This window comes from Vombatus ursinus, unplaced genomic scaffold (genome assembly GCF_900497805.2).
Source record: "Vombatus ursinus unplaced genomic scaffold, bare-nosed wombat genome assembly UNPS02014798.1, whole genome shotgun sequence".
Taxonomy (NCBI): domain Eukaryota; kingdom Metazoa; phylum Chordata; class Mammalia; order Diprotodontia; family Vombatidae; genus Vombatus; species Vombatus ursinus.
The window spans coordinates 31,123,628-31,149,546 of NW_020954576.1; the positions used below are offsets into that span (position 1 = coordinate 31,123,628).

The 25,919-nt window shown below is 34.6% G+C and overlaps 1 protein-coding gene across 3 annotated transcripts in view; it reads right to left on the minus strand.

Moving 5' to 3' along the window:
* Positions 1 to 25,919, minus strand: part of LOC114049731 (serine/threonine-protein kinase MARK1) — a 146,674-nt gene that overhangs the window by 46,383 nt on the left and 74,372 nt on the right. For all 3 annotated transcript variants that reach the window (XM_027871116.1, XM_027871115.1, XM_027871117.1), the window contains exons 4-7: positions 22,997 to 23,045; positions 19,820 to 19,885; positions 11,017 to 11,087; positions 3,365 to 3,421 (exon numbers count right to left, since the gene is read on the minus strand). In XM_027871116.1, coding sequence (XP_027726917.1) covers positions 3,365 to 3,421; positions 11,017 to 11,087; positions 19,820 to 19,885; positions 22,997 to 23,045 — 243 coding nt within the window. The remainder of the gene's footprint in view (positions 1 to 3,364; positions 3,422 to 11,016; positions 11,088 to 19,819; positions 19,886 to 22,996; positions 23,046 to 25,919) is intronic.

A 25,919-nucleotide genomic window follows, 5' to 3' on the forward strand; every position in this document is an offset into this window, starting at 1 on the left:
CCACTCTGTGATCTAACCATCTGCAGAGATAAATCCAAGTCCTACTATGATACATAGTGAGATAGATAGCTTATAGAACTTGTCTAGCATTAAATCTATCTACATCTTGAATAGTGAAAATGGGCAGACTGAGAGCCTTCAATTGAAACAGGAGAAAAGGCTGGCTTTTTCTCATGAAATTTAAGATAACCAAACATTTCCTGGAAATGAAGGTCTATCTTTTTAATACCAATATTCTACCATTTGTTGCTGTTTGGTTATGCCATGAACCATTATAGTCTCCAAGGAATTAAAAATGAATATTACTGAGATGCCAATAAAGAACCACATATTGGTTACTTGTTACCACACCAATTAAGGAATTACAATTAAGAACTGGAGAAAAAAAAATGTATCTAAAGCATTTTTTTAAACATAATTATGATCCACTGGTTTCCCTTACTTAAAATATCCTTTCAGAACAAGTATTTAAATGTAATGAGAATTCAGAATTAAAAAGCTATCCCACGTAATTAATATAATCACTCAATGCCACTGAAAACAGATTCAACATAAGACAATTTGTGTGGCATGGTAAAATGGAGAAACTAGAGTGAGCAGACATGAGTTCCAGTTCCAACTCTGCTATTCATTACTAGCGTGTGATCTTGGGCAAATCGTCTTACTCTTGTAGTTATCAGCTTTGAATTCTTATAAATGAAAGCATTAGATTAGCTAATAGCTCACATCTATTTTTTATAGTTTACAAAGTATTTTCTCTGTAACAAGCCTGTGAAGTTGGGATTACAACACATTATCTTCCCACTTTTGCTGATGAGAAAGGGAGGTTCAGAGATGGGTCACATTGCTAGTGTCATCACTTAGAGTCAACCTTAAGACTCTTTAAACTTCAGTACTTCACTCGCTCTAGTGCTAGAATGATGATTCTACAATTCTAATTATGTACCCTTGACAATTAGAGAGGAAATCTTATTTTATGTAATTACCTTTAATCACTTATCAATAGAACCAGTAGCTCTGTAGCTTTGGGCAAGAAACAGGGACATATTTTGGCCCAATGGCAAGAAAAAAGGCTGCCCCAGAAAATGAACAGCTCTAATCATTAGGGAGTTTTTTCATACATGAAGCTCAAATTCTCATTGAAACTACCACTCATAGGGACAGCTAGGTGGTGCAGTGGATAGAGCACCAGCCCTGGAGTCGGGAGGACCCGAGTTCAAATCTGGCCTCAGACAGTTACTAGCTGTGTGACCCTGGGCAAGGTACTTTAACCCCAATCACCACCCCTCCCCCCAAAAAAACCCCTACCACTCATTGCTCTTAGTTCTCTCTTCTGGTACCAAATAGAACAAGTTTAAGTTTCTCCTTCATGTGATAGTCCATCACAAACATATCTTATTCCTGTTGAGATGAGTCTTCATAGGACATGCACCTAAGGCCGTTCACCATCTTGGATTGCCCTAGTCTCTGGCTCACTGGTGTCCTACTTAAACTCTAGCACCCAAAACTGAACACAATATTCTAAATGTGGTCTAACCAGCACAGAATAAAAGCAGATTATCACCTCTTTATTTCTGGAGGCTATAGTTCTTATTGCAGCCCAAAATCACATTAGCCTTTTTTTGACTACCATATTATGCTATTGGCTCTTACTGATCTTACCGTCAACTAATACACCGGATCATTTCCAAACATACAATTAACTTTTTTGATCATGTACCCCATTAGTATAAATTTTGACCATTTATAATAAATATATTTATTTATTTATAAATCATTTACATGTGTTTCTTTACTAATAATTACACACATCATACAACAGACAAAAATAGAAATAAAAAGGGTGCAATAAGAAAACGAACCATTGATGACCAATGAAGGTCAAGTACAGGCTGCAGGATCTTTTGGTATGTTATGCTGGGGATTCCGTTTGCATATTCTGTTGCTGTTCACTCAGGTCCAACTTTTGGTGAACCCATTTGGAATTTTCTTGCCAAAGACCCTGGAGTGGTTTGCCATTTCCTTCTCCAGCTCATTTTACAGCTGAGGAACCGAGGCAGATAGGGTGAAGTGGCTTGCCCAGGCTCACATAGTTAGTAAGCGTCTGAGGCCAGATTTGAACTCAGGAAGATAAGTCTTCCTGACTTCAGACCCATTCACTATCCACTGCACCACTTAGATGCCCAGTTTGGTAAACAGTTTGGACTAAATGGTCACTGAGGTCCCTTCCAATTCTGAACTTCTGATTGGTCATTTGTAGTAAGGGGATAAAAGCATGTGATATCTCTAAGGTCTTTTCCAGCTCGAAATCTTATGATCTCTAAGGTCACTTGAAGTATGTAGTATCTATCACTAAAAACAAATGCATGTTGCTTAGGAATAGTACATTACATTTTTAATAAAAGTCCCAGAATATTAAGACTCAGAAGACCTAAGTTTGAGTTCTGGTTCTGACAGTTACTAGTTGTGTGACCATTTCTCTGAGCCTCAGTTTACTTGTCTAATAAAATGCAACTAAGCCAACTTACACCATCTACCTAGAGAATTAATGTGAGTAAAGTGCTTTATAAACTATAAGCTCCAGATCAGGGATTCTTAACCTTCTCTGTGTCATGGACCCTACTGACATTCTGGTCAAGCTTATGGTCCCGCTGTCAGAAAAATCCTTTTTGATGCATAAAATAAAATACAATACAGGATTACAAAATAAAACAAGTATACTGAAATACAATTATCAAAGAATTGTTTAAAGAAAAGAAGTTCAAGGATACCATGTTTGGAACCTCTGTTCTAGAGAAATGTGTATAAAAAGTTACTTTAAAATACTTTTTTTAAAAACATGCAAAAAATTTACACTCATTTTTAAAAATTTTGAGCTCCAAATTCTCTCTCCTTCCTTTCCCCATCCCTCCTTGAGAAAGCAAGCAATTTGATATAGGTTATACATGTTAAAATACTTCTTTAAGGTCAGGTGCAAGACTGAGCAAGAGGAGAAAGTTGAGCAACAATAAGCAAAGGTTATGTATGGTTATGTCGGAGACTATCCCCATGATCAGCTACTGTATTGAACATGGGATGCTAAGGGGTACCCCTTGGGGCTGTGTTTTGGCTCACTGGGAGTATAGAATCCCCACTGTGGAAACCATGGATAGAGCTTACATTTGAAAACCCACTACTGCCTGAAGCAGCTCATTCTGATATTTGAATTAAAATGACAGCATAATTATTTATCCAAGAGTTCACAAAATATTTTGTAAGAAACTTTTCTATTTTATTGAGCTTCTGGATTCTTAGTCATAATGAATAATAATTTTTTTTTCTGATATCAGTTGCAGTTTGTAAAGTCAGAAAACCAACTACTTACCTTGAGATCACGGTGTACAATACACTTTTGATGACAATACTGTACTGCAGACACAATCTGGAAAACAGTTTAATAAAAAATTCAAAAACATTATACAGAAACATTTTTCCTCAATTCCTCCCTTTCCCACATTTTAGATATATCTCAACTATCAACTATTCAAATTCCAAAGTTACATTAGTTTTTCACTATGATTTTCCTTTAACAAATGAGAAATGCTTAAAGTTTTGGTGAGTAGAAATATCTTCTTTAAAGATGTCAAGCAGATATTCAAAATTCTCTCTCTCAAAGTATTAATAAATATTTCTTAATTTTTAAATGCAATTTAAGTACTTTTATGTGGGCTAGCTTATTCCTTTTTTCATATTTTCAAAATTATATTATCTATGTTGTCATTATTCAGATGATTAATCTTTACACATTCCAGCAGTGCAATAACCTTTAGTACATTTCCATTCATTTTAATACAGTAAGCTCAGATTAAAAAAACAAAACTTTATTCCAAAATTATAAAATATATTTAAGAAAGAGTTTATTAAAGATAAATTAGCCTTATTAAAATGATTTATCAGTGAGGTGGTTTAGGGCCATTTAAAGCTCATTTGTTAATACACATAAGAAATTGTAAAGGAGAAACACTAAGGCTGTTTTTAAACTGTCAACACAGTGGCTTAGCCTAATTGTATAGAAAGGAGAAATGAAATTTAATCTTATATTTGCCATTAATTTACTTGGCAAAGTATTTAACTACTATTCTTGCTCCATTCTTGTAAAAAACAGTAATAAAAAACTAGTAATACAGGTTTTAATTTTTATTTTAGATAACAGCTGCAAGGCATTTTGCATTTATTAAGAGCAAATGCTGAGCAGGAACTCATTACAATTATAAATAAGAATATAGTATAACACATTCTACTATTTTTATTATGTAAAATATAAACACAGATAGGAATGAACAGGAATTAAGCAGTGTGGAGATAGTGGAAAGAGCACAGGACTTACAGAAGACCTGGGTTCAAATTATGACTCAGATATTTACTTAGTTGAATAACTTATTTAACTTAATCATTCATTATTTAATCATTCAATGACTCAGTTTACTCACTTGTCAAACGAAGGAACTGGTCTTTGATGGTTCCTTCTAAAGCTAATATGATGGATGCTGCCTTGTGCAATGTAATGGAGCTAACGTACACAGATTGAATTTCATATTAATGACTACCACTACGACAAATTTAATAGGATTGGCTTTTTTTATTGTTGTTTAAATGTACAATGTAACTTAAACAAGTTATATTATGCAACTAGAAATGTCTATTTACATTACGGTGTAAGAACAGCATTTGTTGGTATTGATAAATGTTTCATACAATTACTCTAATTGCAGTATAAGGTACAAACTTAACAAAAAAGCATAACTGCATCTGATTTTTGAGTATTATAAGTGTATTTTTAAAATGCTACTTGTAAACAAAGATTATTTCTAAGGTGTGGACACTGGAGGCACTACTAGTTCATGCAAGCATGTCAAGCTTATATGGCAAATTTAAGGAAAAAGTTCTAGATACCAAATTGAAAGATGGATAGGATGAAGAAATTTAGAAATAAATGCACTTATTAGTCTGTGTCATTCTTAACAATGGCTAGAAGCTGATTTTAAATATAATTTTCATTGTACATGCGTAACAACTACTAAAGTAACCACTCACTTTATTGAAATAGTGCCAATCAACTAATCAACAAGCATTTATTAAGTCTTTACTTTGTGCAATGGAAACTAAGTACTAAGGATGCAAAGAAAAAGTAAAAACAGTACCTGCCCTCAAGAAGCTTACATTCTACTGGGGAGGACAACATGGATGTAAATGGGTACATACAAGATATATAGAGTTCACAGAAGAAAGACACTACCATCTGGGAGGACTAAGAAAGGACTCCTACATAAAGTGGCATCTGAGCTGACAAAAGCCCATTCTAAACACTATTTTGTTAATTTGAGCAAGATCTTTAACAAGTTTCATAATTATAATGATATAACCAAATTTGATAATCCAACACCAACAGTATAGGGTTATACTGGGTAACTGCTTCTGTAAATAACTAAGAGTCATGGATTTCACATATGGCTCTCAGTTATCTCTTCCATTAAAATAACTGCCACAGTTATTGGAGTCACAACATTTTTTGAGCAGGGTCATTGAGTGTACTACCATGCCACCAGATAGATCAATACAGAGAATCCTGGACAGGTCCTACTAGATGCCATGTATTATGGTTCACAATGATATGCCTGTTAAACTATCAAGACAATCCTGACATATGAGGTTTCTAAAAGAAATTTTATAACTGCCTCTGAGTGGTTGTAACAATCTCTATTATTCCACCATTTAGTTATAATAGCAAATTCTAGTTGGGCTGCCATATTGCAGAACTCTAGGCAATAAGGAAACTATGGAGCTTGAGAGTAGATTGTACTGCTACTGTCCTTAAAAACAAGGACATTCCTGCTTTGTCCTTGCAGCCTCTGACAAAGTCATCTGGAACATTGCAATGAGGTTTACCATTTAGGATGACCATTTAATGAATTTGGGATTGGATTGGAATTTTACAGTATTATAAAATTGGGAGTCAGAAGGTACCTTAGAGATCATTTAGTCCTTCAATTTATAGATGAGGAACCAGGCTTACAGAGATAAAGTACTTTGATCAAAGACACAAAAGTAGTAAGCAGCAGAGCCAGGATTTGACTTCTGACTACAGATCCAGTGTTATTTCCATTAAATCATATCCCTAGTAAGTGTTCTGAGTCTGGAAGAGGAGATCAAAATGATTAGTCACCAGAAGGCCTCATAAATTGGACCACTCAGAAAGACTGCAGAATGTGGCTATGGCAGGACACTGTCTTTCTAGTATTTTACAAATAGTTTGGAAGAGATCATTTGGAACAAGGAATATGAATTACATGTGGAAAACATGATTCAATTTATAAATGCATTATGAGGATCAACTTAAAAATATATTCTTTTATATGAATGGGTTTTATGATCTAAGATACTATATGAAATATAGTAAAGTTTCATAAAGGGACATGGAACTTCTTAAAATACCATTTAGAAGCAAGAAGGAAGCTGTAATCAAGAAATACTACTAAATGACGCAGATTTTTTTTTTGTGGAAAGTTTTTTTTCCCGAATTTTAAAAACTGTATTATTTTTACATAATGCCAGAGAATAACATATATTATAAAAAAAGAGAACAAAGATTGAAGAAAATTGCAACCTTTTTCCCCTTTATTTTGGATTTAAATTGATTAACATCCACAATTGGGTAATTTGATGTATCTATGATCTCACTGTTTCAGATATTCACTCTAACTATACAGATGACAATCCATCCATGCCCTCTCATCCCATATGACTCATAAGTGTCAGACCACTTGGACTCTAATATCTCAACCAGTTCTCATTTGTTGATCCTATGATCCTCTACAAAAGGCCACTTAAATAACAAATCTACTAACTTAACAAATATTTCAATGCCTACTTCATGTGTTATTCTACACCTGACTTGAGAGGAAAAGTATTTGATTTCAAGTCAGAAGATCTGGGCTTGAATCCTGGCACCTCTACTTATTACTTACTACCTGTGTGACCTTGGACAAACTACTAAGACTCTTTGGGTTTCAATTTCTTCATCTGTAAATGATTGCGCTGAATTATCTGATCTCAAAAGAAAGTCTCTTACAGCTCCAGGTCCTGTGAAACAAGTCTCTGTCTACTTTGGAAAACAATTCAATTTTAATAATCATTTGTGACTTTTTTCTGCCCCGACTCTCCTTTTACCAAACACCATAAGCTCCAAAAATGCAGATATTACACCTTCGATAATTGCTCTATAGAGTATGGTTGTTTACAAAGGCAGTTTACTCATAAGATTAGAAAAAAATTAAGAAAATAAATTATGTCAAGTTTTCAAAACACATCTAATCTGTTTAATCTTAAGTAGGTTTTTCTTGTAGATTGTCTGGTAATCCAAAAGGAATAAAAGTAATATACAAAATTTTATGGTATTTCAACTGATGATTAAGAGGAAACTAGATTTTATCTAAACATAGATAAACTTAATGCCTCAGTTGCCAATTTTATTTCTTTATCAACAACAACAGGAATCAACGAAGGTCAGATATTTAGACGTAAATACTTTCAGAAATTACTCTGGGCACAAGGGTAGGTACTTTTTGGATTTTTTTCTTTTTTGGGGGGGAAGAAGTCTGGACTTGTGATTTTCCCAATGTGGAAAAATTCCAGCGTACAACCTTCCTCCATTGAAGTACATGGACAACACTTCTGAAACTTACAATCTCAGATAGTCTCCTGAAACATTCTGTGCTAAAATAGCTTACCTATGGCCATATAAGATAATGGCCTCCAGTATAATGAAAGATAAATCTTTAATAAGCCACCAGAGAAAATGTAATATATTAGGTATCAGAAAATTCTTAAGGCAAACATTTTCTGAAAGATCCTAAATATCCTATAATAAATTTTAGATAAAGTGAACTTGCTATTTACCAGTTTTATGGAGGACTGATAATAAACTAAATGAGTAATTAGGATAACTTATTTTATGATGAACCATAAACAGAGACCTTACAAAGTGAGGCACTGTTTATTAGCTAAAGAAAAAGTTCACTTTTAAAAAAAAGACTTCAGAGAGTCATAGATTCTCAGATTTGGGACGAATCTCAAAAGCCATCTAGTTTGAGTTTACTGAAAATTCAAAATATGCTGGACTTATTTCACAAACTCCACATTTGATTTCTGTGAGAATCTGTGCCCCAGATCAAAATTGTGAATGTGAATTTCTTCCTTGCTTATAAGATCCCATGCTCACGTAACAGTGCTAAACAAAATTAATATATTTCCCCTTTAAAACTCAAAACATGGATACTGACCAAAACAGCAAATTCATCTTTGAATATGAAGGACAACAATATCTAAAACTCTAAGTAATATATTATGTATGCCAGAGTTCTGTACAATTAAGCTCCTAGATGTGTTTTTTGTGGATCCACAAGCATATTCTATTACTTTTAACTATGCTGTCTCCTCCAATTAGATATGAACTCCCAAAAAACTGCAACTCTGATTTGCTATTTGTATTCTCAACACTCAGAACAGTGCTTAGCACATACTCAAATGAATTTGTGATCTTACTGATCTAGGAATTCTCTCCAATAATATGTTCTGCAACTCATTTGTGCCTGCTGTAGCCATGACTATTCTGGTCCATGTCACAGGGGATCTATCTCATGTGCTAAAGACCTTTCTCCTTTTCTCTAGATATTCTGAGGGCACAAATGGAACATTGTCTACTTGTCACACTTCACATGACACCTGTCATTCCATAAGACCAAATTATATTTATTTCCCTTAGGACGTTCTTTATACCTGTTCTTCATGGTTTCTCGGTGGTTATAAGGTGCAGCTTGCCTACATACATATACCATGTATCTCTACATTACTCTAAATGTGATACTCATTTTCAGGATTTCAAAGGCAGTGGTGTTACAAATTACCAAACAGCAACAACAAAAAAAAATTAGTATCGAAAAGACAGGCCTCTGATTTGGCAATCCAGCTGCCTTTCTTCCTGTTCAACTTTGGACCCAACTTTTCTGAGCCAGCGTTGTATAAGCTTCATGGGATATCTTTCCAAATGTATGCTGAAATCTAGACAACAGACATTCTTCAAGCATTTGGTGTTTCCCGTGTGGATGGATAGGATAGGGCTAAACTGCTGAGTGGTTACAGATCACATCTGGGAGGTTTTTAAGTATTTGAGGGTTTGATGCAATCAGAACAACTTCATCTGTGAACAAGAGAATCTGGAGAAACTCACCATTCACAGGGAATTCTTCAACCCAGACTCTGTGTTGGATTTCCTACATCATAGTAGAGAATACATTCAGGGAATAATTATCGTTTATGCTCACCTGATGTTTATTACCAGAGCATTATTGAACAGTGTTATTTGTGTTGTGACATCTTCCAAGCAATCTTGAATGATAATGTTGTATAGATCGGAAACATCTTGTTGTAAAAACGTCTTTGAGGGTATATTTTGTTCTAGTCAGTTGAATGCTTTTTCATAATCAACAAATAATAAGCAAAATAGATCTTCTGGTCTCTAAATCTTTCAAGCTAATTGTGAAATGATAATTATGTAGGGCCATTTAAAAATAACACCTACAAAAACCTGCTTGCTTCCCACTACTACCCTCATGTAGATTTCCCCTGATTTGTGCATATAGGACTCTCATAAAGATTTTATCTGGGGGGCAGCTAGGTGGCGCAGTGGATAGAGCACCGGCCCTGAAGTCATGAGGACCTGAGTTCAAATCCAGCCTCAGACCAAACACTTGACACTAGCTGTGTGACCCTGGGCAAGTCACTTAACCCCAATTGCCTTAAAAAAAAAAAGATTTTATCTGGACAGGAGAGTAGGAAGGTAGGTCAGGAGTTACTGATGTTCTTTCAGTCACCTTTTTGAATTACTAACAAGGTTTGGTAATTTTTTTTTTTCCATTCTGGCATGTTCCCTTCCTTTAGCTATCTTGTAAATTGATCCCTCAACGTATAAGTATATTGCCTCCAGCACACATCTCATCTATACAGCCTTGTTCCAAACCTACTTTTTCTGGTTTTATTATTTTTTAGTGCCATTTCTAGCTCCTCTGCAAGTACATTTGGACCCTGATGTTAAAGTCCAATTGTGGTGGTTTTACCACCTTTGGTGGAGAAAACAGTTTTTGTAAATCTTTTCCTTTTTTTTCTTCTGTTTGTAATCATCCTTCCATTTTCATTCCTGAATATCCTATGGAGGGCTTTGCTTAGCTGGCTATCTTTACCAACTTTCTTTAAACTAATTTTACCCTCTACTGCTTCTCTCTGCTTAATGAGATGGTATTGATCATAATTTTTCATAATATTTCTTCAGAAGATTTTACAAATGAATTTATATTCTGCCTTTGGCAGCCACACTCAAACATTAAGTCAGATGTTTGTTAAAGCACTTTCTGGGCTCTTTTGGTCTCCTCTAATTTATGTCAGTAAAATTTCCAGATAAAATTAGTGAATATTGATATCAATACTGTTGGCACACAATATGCACTTAATAAATGCTTTCTCATTCATTCATTCATGAGGCCTAAGAGATTATATTTAAGTTTCAAAGTTATTATTACATAGACTCATTATGATACATATATGTATATATATGCAGCATAATACAAAACAAAATTTGATAGGAATATCATTGTAAGAAATGAAATCTCTATTCCAAGATATACAAAGTGTTAATGTGGTAAGTCAGTTATAAAAATTTGGCTGCTTGACTATTCATTTATAAGGGCCTAAAAATAACTACCTATAATTACTTAAATTTTATATTCAGGATTTTTTTTCTTTAAGGTAGTATTTCTTTCAAAACAACAACAAAAACAACAACAACAATAATAACAAAGCATACTACAATATAAAAAAAACCTGAATTTTACTTTTGAAAATATCACTTTTGAATTCTGTTTTCCAACCTTATGACATTGTCCATTATCTGTGCCACTGAAAATATCAGGAAAATACTTTCCATACCTGTCTAAATTTTGCACGGGCCTCTTTCTCCTTCATTCTTCCATGGGCAACTAAGTAATCAAACACTTCACCTAAGTCATAAAGGTAAAGCAGACAGTGAAATAAGTATTATTTTTCAATTTAAGGATATATGCAATTTCAGGTTGTTTTTAAAGAGGCCATGTGGCTAACAAATTTTGTTAATTATTAATAACTGATCATTAATAAACTATTAGACTCGGGTGAAAAAGCTTGCTTGTATGTTTAAATATGATCATAACCAGATATCAAACTTTAATAAAACTTATAAAAATGTAAATACATAATGTACAACTAGAAAACCTTGCTTTCTGGTGTCATTTTCTTAGAAATACAGTCAAGTCAATTCTCTATTATTAGGTCATCAAAATAAAAACCAGAAATATAACTCAGATTTGGCTTTGGAATGCATTTTTGGGCTACTTGAAGATCCCCAAGATTTACAACACCTTAACAACAACACAAGTCACCTCGTCATGACGTTCTCCTGAATATTTTAATCTTTAGTCACTCACTAAAACCTCATCTTCTCCATAATGTCTCCCTCACTATTCCAGTCCACCCAAGTGTCTCACCCTCTGTGCACATCTATAGGACCTGCTGTCTGTACCACTGTCTCCTCCACTGTTCAGCAAACTCCTTAAAGCTTCAGATAGCATCATGCTTCTGTACCTGGTACATGGAGGCAGCCGGTGGTGCAGTGGAGAGTGCTGTAGTTGGAGTGAATAAGACCTGAGTTCAAATCCAGCTTCAGAGAGAGATTTACTATTTGTGGGACCCTGGGCAAGTCACTTAACCCACTCTGTGCCTCAGTTTCCTCATCTGTAAAGATGGGGATAATAATAGCACCTATCTCTCAGGGTTGTGAGGATAAAATGAGTTCATATTTGTAAAGCGTTTTTCAAACCTTAGAATGCTAGATAAATGCTAGCTATTATTTTTTCCCATTTGTTCAGGGCCAAGCATAGTGATAAACATAAAGTACTCAATAAATATTTATTGAATTGAATCTGAAAGCAATAGAAGCCATCTAATTCTTCTAGCCTATTCTACCACTTAACTCTTTTACAAAATGCTGTCCCACCTTGGTTTCACTATTTATGCCAGTCATCAACATAGTAAGAAAGCTAATTACCAAGTGAAAGTATAATTATAGCCAATCAGTATTAACACACTAATGTCTACTACAATGAAATATTATTTTATATATGCTAAACAGGTAATGGATATTATATATCCCCATGAAATATTATTACACACTACATATGACTATAATTAAAAAAACAAACTCTGAATAGTTCCTTATTTCCAGTCTAATTTAAAGAGAGTGGTTTCTGAGAAATTCTAAGGAAGCAAGTTTTTTTTTAATATTAAAAATAAAACAATTGTAATAAGCCAAGGTTTTATGTGAGATAAAGCCTGACATATGAAAATATCTTAAGAGCATGATGGGGGGGGGGTGAATATGCTATATATTCAATCAGTCATTCAATAAGCATTTATTAAGTGCCTATCATGTACCAGGCACTGAGCTGACACTGGGAATAAAAAGGCAAAAATAAAACAGCCCCTGCCTTTAAGGAGCTTACATCCTATTGGATGGAAAATATGTACACATATTTATATATATATAAAACAAATACAAGGGAATTTTGGGTGGGAAGGATCCAGCAGATTGGGAATTAGGAGTGGCCCTATGTAGTAGGCACACTTGAGCTAAGTTTTGAATCATTTGGCTCTCTTTTCCTCAAATCCAAAGACAATTTCAGTCTGCCCTTGGTTGTACATCCAGGCTGGGAAAATTCCTGGAGATTTGGTTTAGTATATATATGGTTAAGGGTAATTCTCAGTCTGAAGGACCTCAAAAACACAGACAGTAATAGGGCCAATTCAGGGAATTTCAATGAGTCTACAAGGCCAGTTTGGCAGAGAACTCTCCCAGAGTAGTTCTATAGCCTAGTCTCCCTAGGATCACTTGGACTTACTGACAATGATGCACAGACCATTCCACTGGATGCCCTGCTTTCCCAAAGCCATGAAGTACCACAGCACCACCGCTGAGCCAGAATTCTACTGACCTATACCCAGCAAAGATAAACTTGCCTCATTCCTTGTTGCCTGTGTTGTATTTCTGCTTTTGGTTTTTTTTGGTCAAATGAAAGCCTCAGATGTCTAAAAAACTTTCAAAGGAGAAGAATGTTGTACCACATTTTTCGGAACTAATTCAATACCATCTGAAGATAAGAAGAACGTGAGAACGGCTTTCAAACCACTGTCACAGCCTTAAGCAGAACTAGCAAAGCATTTCAGCTAAAAGAAACCAAATGGTAGGAATGGGACTATTTGTAGAAGCAAAATGGATCAGTTGCAGAGTGTCTGCAGAGTGTTCACCTCAGGGATTCTTAAAATTGTCTCCTACCCTATAGCACTCAGACCCAAAACATGAATGAGAGAAGATAATGATTATCCTATGCTTTATGTTACCCATGCTACTACGCTCCTCCACTATGAAAGACAGAAAGTTGACCTACTTGGTTGAAAGTCAAAATGCTTTACATTTTCATAATCAACACAACTTGCAAATGGTTATGAAATATAAAATTTTCACTTTGTCAAGGCCATTCTGACCTGCTAGCCATGCTCGCCTTACCTCCCTCCACCCCCATTTAGTAAAGGAAAAGTAACTATGTATATAAATTATATTTGGGTTTCTCTCACAGACAGATCGTCATAGAAGATATTCAGAAGGCAGAAAGAACCAGCTGAATAAATTATGTAGCCCTTAAGCTTTTTGTTAAATCTATTAACACGTTTTAGAACCAGGTTCTGTGATAATTTGCAAAACTGTATTAATAAATATCAATCTCCCAATATTATCATGTAAGTTTAAGGCAAAACAGTGGCAATAACCTACACTAACTATTTCCAGAATAAAATAAACTTTTAAAAGAACAAATCTACTAAAACATTCAATTCTGTATATCTAAAAAAGGCACAATTAAACACAATAAGCTACATTAACATTGTACAAAATTATTTTCTTCAGAAGACTTGATAATGGACAACGTAAAGATAGGTTAGCAATTAGAAGTTTTGGATTTGATTTTCTGTTGATTCAAGTGTAATTTTCCCTCACCTATAAAATACAGTATTTAGACTAAATGACCTCTGAAGTCTCTTGCAGCACTGATGTTTTATAGATCCCATGTAAAATCACTCTTGAGCCAGAAACACAGAATCTTAGATTTTGAAGGGACCTCAAAAGTCACTTAGTCTAATCAGTACCTGAATGGAAAGCAATTAGTTGATCAGCTAAGAGATACCACAGATCACTCAGTTCTACTTGTGATTAGTTAAAAAGTTTAAGTAAAATTCTAGACAGTTCCAAATTTTTGAGTAGACTGCTCTAAAACTTTGTATGTGTAGGTTTTCTACAACTCAGACCAGAAATATTGTTATAAGTGGTCATTATAAGCCTATTTAATGTATAATATATTGGGAATTTAGTGCTATAAAAATAGCATTACAAAGGATTATCCATCTGGATACATTTTTATAGGAAAATACATTCAATTTTAATTTATAAACTCTTAACATAAGAGCAGTAGCCTACCTTATGGCCACTATTGCTGGCCCTGAAGCCAGGGCCTAAAGTTTGGGAAAAGCGGGCAGGTAATATGAAAGGAGACACAAGGACAGGGTCCACTGCTTGATTTGTTATTTCTAGTTCACCTAGTCTTACTGCTTCTTTTCTACTTTTACATCCCTAAAGCAAGAAACCCTCAAAACACTGAGTTCAAAGGGTTTTTTTTTTTACTATTAGTAACTGTGAGAATAGAAGAATAGAAAGCTATTAAATTATTTATCTCTGCAAAACCAATTAACACATCAAAAAAATCTGATGTCATATGCAATGTTCCTTACCTATAGCCCCTAGGGGGAGGAACACAGGAAGAAATGTAGGTAATATATAAACAAAAGTTAGCAATAAATGTTTTTAAAAATCTTACACCTGACTCATTTTTTCCTACTCTTTTCACTAATACCCTAAGCTATAGAAAAGTTGATAGTATTACTCGGACCTTCATCATAGAAGTTAAAGCAAGGGTAAGACATCCAGGAGGGCAGGGAAACAAGGTAGGGAGCTTAGACCAAATTCATTTCAATTCAATAAGCTTTTAGCAGGTGCCCACTACATGTAAGCTACTGTGCTAGGTGCTGCAGCTACTACCAAGACAAGAAACTAAACCACCTCTGTATAACCACCAGGTGGCAGTGGTGAGCCTGGCTAGTTAAGGACTCAAAATGGAACTGCATGGAAAGATGAGATGCTGGCAAAACACTGTGTGGGACAATATATCTCTTTTTTGAGGAGTTCCTAAAAAATTTCACTACACTTACGCTCAAGAAGTTTACATAATACTGAGAAGGAGAGACAACAGGCAGAGATAAGTAAACAAAAGACAATTTTTGGAGAAAGAACTCAACAACTTGGAAAGCAAGGAAGAAAACTGGGAAAGGCTTCCAACAGGATAAAGATTTTTATCCCACAGGCAACAGGGATGACTGTTTTGGCAGCTGTGCATAGAGGACATGCTGGAGAAAGAAGATCAGGGAAGCAGTGAGAACAATAGGAGACTTTTGCAATAGTCCACATGAAAAGTCAGGAGGGCCTAAGCTAAGGTGAAAGGCCTAGAAAAGGAGACGGGGATGAATACAAGTTAGAATTGCCAAGACTCAGTTTAGGGGAGGTGACGAGAAAGGGAAAATGTTGATAATGATTCCTTGATTGGGAACCTGGTTGACAGGAGGATCATAGTTACCTTGACAGAAATAAGGAAGGTAAGAGGAAGGTTGGGTATAGGAGAATATATATTGAGTTCCATTTGGGATACATTGAAGTGTATAGAACATCTAGATGGATATGACCAGGAGGAAGTAACTGATATGGGACCAGAGTACAAGAGAAGGCTAGATATGCAGATCTGGGAATCATCTACATAAAGATGATCATTCAAACTAATGGGAGTTGATGAGATCACCAAGAGAAAGTCAATGAAGAGGGAGAAAGAACAAGGGCCCAGGCAAGAGCCCAAAGACATGGATAATGGTCCAACAAAAGAAATTAAGAGGCAATAGTCAGACAGGTAGGAGAACCATGGAAGAACAGTACAACAAAAACAGAAGAAGAATATCTAGGAGTCAGTTGATGAACATTTATTAAGGATCTACTATGCACCAGATCACTGGAGAAGGAAATGGCAAACTACTCCAGTATCTTTACCAAGAAAACCCCATGGACAATACTGGTATAATATGGTCCACAGAGTCATGAAGAGTCTGACACAACTGAATGAATGAATGACAATAAGAACAATGCAACAATAACAATAATAGCACAGACACTGTGCTAAGTTGTGGGAATACAAAGGAGGGCAAAATACAGTTCCTATTCCCAAGGAGCTCAGTTTAATGGGGCAAACAACATATAAACAACTATGTACAAGATAAAATGGAGATAATAAATAGCAAGAAAGCTTCCCTCTGTTAAATTAACGGTGGGAGGAAGGAAAGACTTCCAGCAGAAGGTAGAATTTTAGCTAGGACCTAATGGAAAGCCAGCAAAACCAGGAGATAAGAGAGGAGGAGAGCATTCTAGACATAGGGGACAGGCAGCGAAAATGCCACGAGTCAAAAGACACAGTCCCTTGTGTGAAAAACAAGGAGACCAGTGTCAGTAGAGTACATGACAGGGCAGGAGAGGGAGGGTGGGGAAAGTGTAAGGGTACGAGACTGGAAAAGTGGTGATGGTGGTGGTGGAGACACATTATAAAGGGCTCTAAACACTAAGCAGAGGATTTTATATCCTATCCTGTAGGCAATAGGGAGTGACTGCAGTTTATTAAGTAGATAGGTGACATGGTCAGCCCTGTGTCCTAATAAGATCACTTTGACTGGAGGATGAACCAGAGTGGAGACAGACTTGTGGAAGGTAGACCAACCAACAGGCTATTGTAATAATCCAGGTAGGAGGAGATGAGGGCCTGCACTAGAGTGGTGGCAACATCAGAGAAGATAAGGGGGCATTTACAAGAAATGTTACGGAGGTAAAATTGACAAGTGTTGGCAACAGATTTGATATGGGGGATGAGAAAGTGTAAGGAGTTGAAGATGACACCTAGTTTGCAAGCTTGGATGACTAGGAGGGGATGGTGGTATCTTCAACAGTAATAGGGAAGTCAGAAAGAGGAGGTAGTTTCAAGGAGGAAGAGGAAAATTGCAAATTCAGTTTTAGACATGTTGAGTTTAAGATGTCTGTGGGAAATCCAGTTCAAGATGTCCAAAAGGTAGTTGGAGATGTGAGACTAGAAGTCAACACAGAGGTTAAGATTGGATATGCAGATTAAAGAATGACAACTAAATGATAAGCAAAGAATGACAAGCATAGAGATGAATTCTTGGAGGCTGATGACACCACAAAGTGAGAGTGTATAGAGGGAGAGAAGAAAGGGCCCAATTTAGAGCCCTGGAATGCCCACATGACTTAAATGAAGATCCACAAAAGGACAGTGAGAAGGAGCAGTCACATAGGTAGGGGGAGAACCAGGAGACAGCATTGTGCAAAAACCTAGAGAGAAGAGAGTATCAAGGAAAAGACAATGATCAACAGTGTCAGTACGTGCAGAGAAGTCAAAGATGAGGACTGAGAAAAGGCCATTTGATCCGGCAATTAAGAGAACTATAGGAACTTTGCAGAGAGCAGTTTTAGTTGAAAGATGAGGTCAGAAGCCAGACTTTATAGAGTTAAGAGTGTGACAGAAAAGAAGTAGAGGTACCTATTGCACATGGCCTTTTAAGAGAATTTGGCCACAAAAGGGAGGAGATATGTGAGATAGCTAGAGGGGAGGGAAGGATTGCGTAAGGGCATTTTGAGTATGGTGGGAGACATAAGTATGCTGTAGGCAGGAAAGAAGCAGCCTGTAGATAGGAATAGACTGAATGGAACTGAGAGAAAAAGGATGACACAGGGACAGAAGAGGCTCCATATTAGTTGTCTGCAAAAGACTGTTGGAACCTGAGTCAGGGAAAAGGTATAATACTATTACTATTGCTACATCTGCCCTTGCCCTAGACCAACCATAGGCTAAAGATGCTAGGATGATATAGGGCATTGTGTAGGTTATAGAGAGGGTAGGGTAGTACCAAAAAAAAAAGAGAAGTAAATCCTAAATTGCTATAGTTGGAAGAGGTAAGGAGTTGTATAATTTGTGCTTGACTGGAACAGTTATTTGGAGGTGGTTAAGCAGCATGAATATACAGAAATCAAACACACATTGGGCATTCCTAAGTTAGGGATCCCTATAATTTAGATGACTCTGCCTACACTTCCATTTTCTTCCTTCTCTCTTATTATTTTTAACTATAACTACTCTAAATCGACTGATTTGTTTCTCAAGGCAACAGCCTACAGTTACATTCCTAACTTAAATCAGCAAACCAATCCCCTGTTCTTACTGTATTCTGAAATTCGCTTCCCACAAATACAAAGGGTCTGGTGACACTGAATAAGCAATACCTAAAATATGCCTCTAAAATCCTTTTCCAAAGCCCCCAATAAATAGCAATCTCTCTCTCTCTCTCTCTCTTTTTTTTAAATAACTTCAAACCCTGCTGGGAAGTTTCCTATTTCTGAAAAAAAGGAATTTACATGTCAACGATTTTATGCTACCAAATCTATGATTTTTAACACATAAGGGCATGTGACCTAAAAAAAAAGTAGAGGAGGAAAGGGAAAATGAATGGTATTTACAGCATGGTAAATAACTGCATGTCTTTGGAAATAATGGCTCAGGTCACTGTCACCAATAGAAACTTCTTTCAAAATCAGCACTGTGTTCAATAACAAACTATCCTAAACTCAAACCTTTTTATTCTTGAAATTACACAGATATGTATATAATACATATATATAATTACACACACTATATATGCATATATATACATGTATATATTTCTTTCATTGATACTTAAATTACCAACGTTTTCAGATTCATTGTTATCTTCCTATTTAGAAATGTATCAGACTCAAACTTAGATTTTATGGATTATTTCAAAAATGTATGTAAACTGAGATTCTAATGTAGTTTAATCCGCAAATCAAGTATTGGTCTAGCATATGCTTTTCTTTCTTTTTAAAAAAATTTATTTTATTTTTAATTTATGGAATAAAACGAGCATTTCTATAACACAGTACAATAAAAAAGATGATTGCACATGAAATTGCAAATCCACTATATATCACTTGCTATTCCTTTCAAATATACAACAAAATTATCATGTAAATTTCCTCCCCCTCCTCCTCCGAGATAGTATATGCTTTTCTATAGTTAACTTTATTAAGCACAGTTTAGGTGTGCTGTTTTTGTCCCTTTATGGCCCAGAGCTTCAAATTGTGAAAAATAAGTTTTAGAAACTCAGAGTAAGTGGGTTATGAGTTTCTAAAACAAAGTAGCTTTAAACACTGCTACAAATATGTATTTGACTGGCTCTAAGAGAAACCAGTTTAAAAGCTAAATGTAAGGAGCATGTAATACCTCAGTTAGAAACAAGTAAACATTATATTTACATGATGTTATTTTTAGGTTTTTGAAAGGCAAAAAATAAAATAGACTCAGTAACAATATTTAAAATATACATATAATGTAATCCTCAGATGTTACTCCACACCTTAAAATTTTTTTTTCAAATTTTAGTTATTTTTACCCCCTTAGGTAGCCATACTTACCCCCACTGGCATATTCCATTACTAAATACAGTGTCTTCTCTGTTTCAATAACTTCAAATAATTTTACTGAAAAAAAAAAAGGAAATTAGAAATATAATTTCATAATTATCAGGATGAAGTATAGATTCATTTATAGTAATTATTACTTAAAATCAGGACAATAAAATCAAAAATTCACAGAACTCTGAAAATTAGCTATTATATACTATCAACTACATAAAATGTTATATGTTCTTTTCTGATTGAGGAAAAAAAGGAACTAAAATCTCTGCCACCCTGGTTATCATTCCAAAAATTATTTGTACAAAACATATTGGTGGATCAAAATTATACAAACTTTGTTGGATCAAAACTAGCTCCATTAACATTCCTTTTATATGAACATAAATAACCTACCAAGTAAAATTAACACATTTTTTCATGTGTGATAGGCACATGATAAAGCACTAAATGCTATACTTATAAATGGAACTATTCTTTTTAGCCTCATAATTCAAGTTATAAGATTTTTTGTTAAAATCTGTTTCTGAATTTTTTTTTAACTCTTTGAGGTCTCATTTGCATTCTACAGTCTTTAAAATGCTAGAAAAAAATACTCAAGTGATGTTAGCTATAGGTCATTGTCATAATTTCATCACTTTTCTTAGTCTTAAAAACTTATCATTCTAAGATTTTAGTACCAATTTTTGCCAAAATTTTTAGTTGAGGTCAAAAGTAATTAGCATATTAGTAAATGTAAGTAGCCTTCAGATAAACTGATAATCATGAGTTCAGAATTAAATACACAGAAAGGAGAAACAGAATTGCAGATCTCCAAAAGTTAAAACCAGAATGTTAACGAAATACAGAAAAACAAAAAGAAATACTATGTAAACTGCAGCATCACCAATTAATTAAAATAAATTATAAAATCAGATCTGATGCCGTTACCCAGCCATTAACTAAATGGAAACACTTAAAGATGGAACTGATAGGAGCCACAAAAAAAGAGAAGGAACAATGAGAAGAAGAGAATACAAGTCACAGGAAGAATAGAGAGGGGAAGAGAAAGCAATGCAATGCGATAGAAGTAACACTGAATTTGTACTCAGATAACTTGAGTTCAAGTCTTGGCTCTGCTCAGTGTGAACAATAAGGGATTTGAGGGAAGGAAGGAAAGAAGGGGACGAAAAGCAAGATGACTAGCCCACTACGACCAGATTATCTGTTGTAGCTACGATAATAAACTGGCTTTTCTCCCTTCACCACAGTCCTCAGTCTGTCTGGGAAAGAAGGGCACAAGAGATTCTCAGGCTCAAACAGTCTTGACTTCTGCATTCTGAAATAATTTATGTTTAGTACACTGCTTGGTACATAGTAGGCATTTAATATTGATTGATTATGAAGCATGGTTAGGGGTGACTTTTCTAGAATGTATTTTTTACTCCAAGAAAAGGTATCCTTCAGCAATAAACAATACTAACTCTTAGAGAGCTACTTAACTGTAGGATGTGCGAGCTCAAAGAGGCAACATGCTTCATGCAGAAAGACCTTCTAACAACACACAACCTTCTACCAACACCTGAGTGGAGAAGTACAGTGTCCTGCTCCTGCTCTGGGCTAAGCCTGGAGGCAGTGGAGAAGGAAGGCAAGCTCCTTCAAGGTTAAAAAGCAAAACAAAAATAAACACCCAAGGGGTTAAAAGAAGACAGAAGAGGGGGTAAGAGAGGTTGCTTTTTACTGAGTTTCTCTAATATTGATACCGTGAAGCTTACTCAGCATTTTCTGGGACATCTTTAAGGGGAGCATATGGCCACTTCATTGTTACTGAGAGACAGTATTGTGTAATGAAAAGAGAAGGCCTAGGTTTTACCACTTGTACCTCCTAGCTGTGTAAACACTGGCAAAATTGCCTCTCTGAATCTGTTCGTTCATTTGTAAAACGGGAATAATAATACTTATAACTACCTTCTTCACAGATCTGTTGTGAGGAACAAATGGTTTGACATATGTAAAGTACTCTGTAATTTTATAAACGTAGGCTATTTCAATTTTTAGTCATGATTTTTAAAATGTAATTTTAAAAGAAACTATTTTTATAACTATCTTATTTACTTATTAGCCATATCATTTATTTAGAGGCAGCTGACAGAGCAGTGGATAGAACTTAGGAAAGGGCCCTTAGGAAAATGGGTTCAAATCCAGCCTTAGACACATATCATCCAGGTGATGCTGCGCAAGTCACTTAAGTTTTGTTAGCTTCAGTTTCTTCAATTGTAAAGTGGGGATAATAAGAATACTCAAAGAGTGGTTGATATGAGATCATAATTTTTTAAAAGTGCTTAAACATACTATAGGAGCCATATAAATGATTATTCCTTTCCCCTTCCCTATTTAGTAATTACCAAGAAATGAGATACACAGGACAATATATGGCACATGTAACTATAAATGTGTTTGGATTTAAATGGTCATATCTATCTTTTGATCCATCCATCTATCTATACATCCATCTATTCATACATCTATTAATCTATCTCAGTAATCATACTGAGACTTCTTTGAGGATAGAGATTATGTAATACAGATATTTCTTTCTAACCCTTACAGAACAAGTACAAAGAAGGTACTGAATAAATAAATATTTGACAACTATTTATGAATTTAGTGATTTTACAAGATGTTTCATTTTCTAGGCTCCCCTTAAGTTTGTATCAATCTTAACATGAGTATGAACAGATTAAAATTTCTTACATTAAAGATTCAAATAGTTATAAAGTCTACTATAAAGGAATTTCACATATTAATAATTTTCTATTAAACCTGAGCTGTTGACAGGAATTACTAATGACTGAGACCAAAATACATGGAATTACAAAGAATTAAAAAGATATTTTGAGAATTCCTTTTATTAGGAATAGCTATAAGTCATAAAATCTCAATTTTAAGAGATTTAACTAAGAGATACAAAAGGTATATTAAGTAGACTCTGATCTCTAATCACATTCACTATTTTTATAGTTATCGAATATTCCATTTACCTACTTACCAGCAGTTTCCTTTTTTTAACAAACACTTCATTTTCTAAATTGTCTACAATCACCTTTTCTTTCTGATTACCTATACCTATCTCTAAATGCTATCTCCTTTCCCTAATAGAAATCTTATTATACATCTATACAGTAATAAAATACATACCTATATTGGGATGATTCAATATCTTCATTATTCGTACTTCTCGAAATAACTGTCAAAGAAAGTAATTATTTAAACATATTTTTTGGTAAAAGTTTTAAATATAATCTCATTTGAATAAAAGGGGCTACATAGACATAATCACGTACAATTGGAAGAGACTAGTTTACAACCTATTCCAATATCACAGTACTGAACTAGGTATCAAGAGTCCTAAGTTTTCGTTCCATAATTGTTACTAATTACTCAAACAACTTTGAGCAAATCATTTAAATTTTCTAAAACTGAGTTTTCTCATCTGCAAAATGAAGATGGATGAGATGACTTTTAAGATCTCTTTCAGAGTTGACAATTTATGATTCAATATGTACATATATTCTATATTTTTTAATTCAGGACTTTATGGATACATGATTTAATTTGGAAAGGCATTTCTAATACCAATACAAACTTCTCACCTTAGTGGAAGATTAATGAATTGCAACTGACAAAAAAAAAGCCATAACTTTGATATCCAACTTTCTGGCGATAAGCCACCCTGTACTGATGCCTTTCTGGTTGGTTAGGATTTGCTTCATCTTACAGATTTTTCATTCCAAGATCTACAACACAAGTAATAATGGAACATGCTTCTAGGCTTCCCAAAACATTCTTGTCAACCATAAAGTAAAAATTGTTGATAACTCCATTTCTCTTTAAATTCAATTTTATTTTATTTTTTAGTTTCAAGTGTTCTCCTTACCATATCCCCCTTTCTTTTCCATCAAAAAAGCAAAAAAAAAAAACAAACTCATTACAAATATTTATAGTGAAGCAAAGCAAATTCTGACATGAGACTTTTTTTTTTTTAAAAAGTTCAATTCTGCATTCTAAGTCCATCACTTCTCTTATGTGAGGGTGGATATCATGTTTCATCATGAGTCCTTTGAAACTGACGGTTTTATTATGTTGATCAGAGTTCCTAAGTCTTTCAAAATTACTTGCTTCTACAGTGTTACTGTTGTATAAATTATTCTCCCGGTTCTACACACTTCAGTTTGTGTCAGTTCATACAATTCTTTTTTCTAAAACCATCCCCTTCATTATTTCTTTTTTATGTGAATATATATATTGCAAATTACATGTAAGAACAATTTTCACTTCTTTTTTAAAATTTTGAGTTCTAAATGCTCTCCCTCCTTTGTCTTTCCATTCACTGAGATGGAAAACAATTAGATATAGATTTTATATATATATACAGTCATGAAAAACATTTCCATATTAGCCATGTTGCAAAAGAAAACATAAGCCAAAATATAGTTTAAAAAAATATTCTTTGATTTGCATTCAGACTCTATCAGTTCTTTCTCCAGAGGCTGGATAGCATTTTTCATCACAAATCCTTCAGAACTGTCTTAGATCATTATATTGCTGAGAATAGCTAAGTTATTCATAGTTGATCATCACACAATATTGCTGTTACTATGTAAAATGTCCTGTGTTTCTGCTCACTTCACTTTTGCATCATTTCATGTTAACTCTTTCCAGGTTTTTCTGAAAGTATCCTGCTCTTCATTTCTTACAGCATAATAGTATTCCATCACAGCCCTACACCACAATGTGTTCATCCATTCCCCAACTGATGAATATTCCCTTAATTCCCAATTCTTTGCCATCAGAAAAAGACTTATAAATATTTCTGTACAAATTGGTCCTTATCCTTTTCTTTGGTCTCTTTGGGATACAGACCTTGCAGTGGTATTGCTAGGTCAAAGGCTGCACACAGTTTTATAGCCCTTTGGACATGGTTCCACGTTGCCTCCAGAATGGGTCTATCAAACACTAGACTACTATGGTAATTTATCACTATCTGTTATGTATCTAATCTGTTCCATTGATCCACTACTCCATTTCTTAGACTGTACCAGATTGTTTTGATAATTACTGCTTTGGTACCAACTTCCTCCACATTTTTTTTCCATTGAGCTTCTAGATATTCTTGACCATTTGTTCTAGATGGACATTATTAGTTTTTTTCTAGTTCTATAAAACAACTTTTTTGGTAGTTTGGCATGGCAATGGATAAGTAAATTAGTTTAGGTAGAACTGACATTTTTATTATGTTGGCTCAGCTATCCATGAGCAATTAATACTCCTCCAGTGGTTTAGATCTGTATTTATTCGTGTGACAAGTGTTTTGTATATAGTTGTTGGGTTTGTCTCAGCAGAAAGACTCTTAAGCATTTTATATTGTCTACAGTTATTTCAAATGGGATGTTTCTACTGTTGCTGAACTTTATTAGTAATACATACAAATACTGGTGATTTATGTGGGTTTATTCCATATCCTGCAACTTCGCTGAATTTAAGTATTTTAAATAGCTTTTTAGTTGATTCTCAAGGATTCTCTAAGTATACTTTTTTGCTTTCTCGTTGCCTAGTCTAATTCCTTCAATTTCTTTTTCTTCTCTTATTTTGATAGTTAGCATTAATAGTACTATGTGGAATAATAGTAGCGATAATAGGCATCCTTGTATTCAGAAGGCTTCTGGCTTATCCCCATTATAGGTAGTGTGTGCTGATGGTTTTAGACAGATACAACTTTTCACTGTAAGGAAAGCTCAATTTATTCCTGTACTTTCTAATGTTTTTAATAGGAATGAGTGTTGTACTTTGTCAAAAGCCTTTTCTGCATCCATAAAGATAATCATATGACTTTTGTGGGTTTGTTATTGATATAGACAATATGCTGATAGTTTTTGTTGTTGGTTTTTTTTTTTTTTTAATAATGAAACAACTCTGTATTCTTGGTATAAATCCCACCTGGTCAAACTGTACAATCTTTGTGATATATTGCTGAAAAAGCCTTGCTAGTGTTTTATTTGAAAATTTTGCATCAATATTCATTAGAGAAATTGGTTTGCTGTTTTCTTTCTCTGCTTTTGCT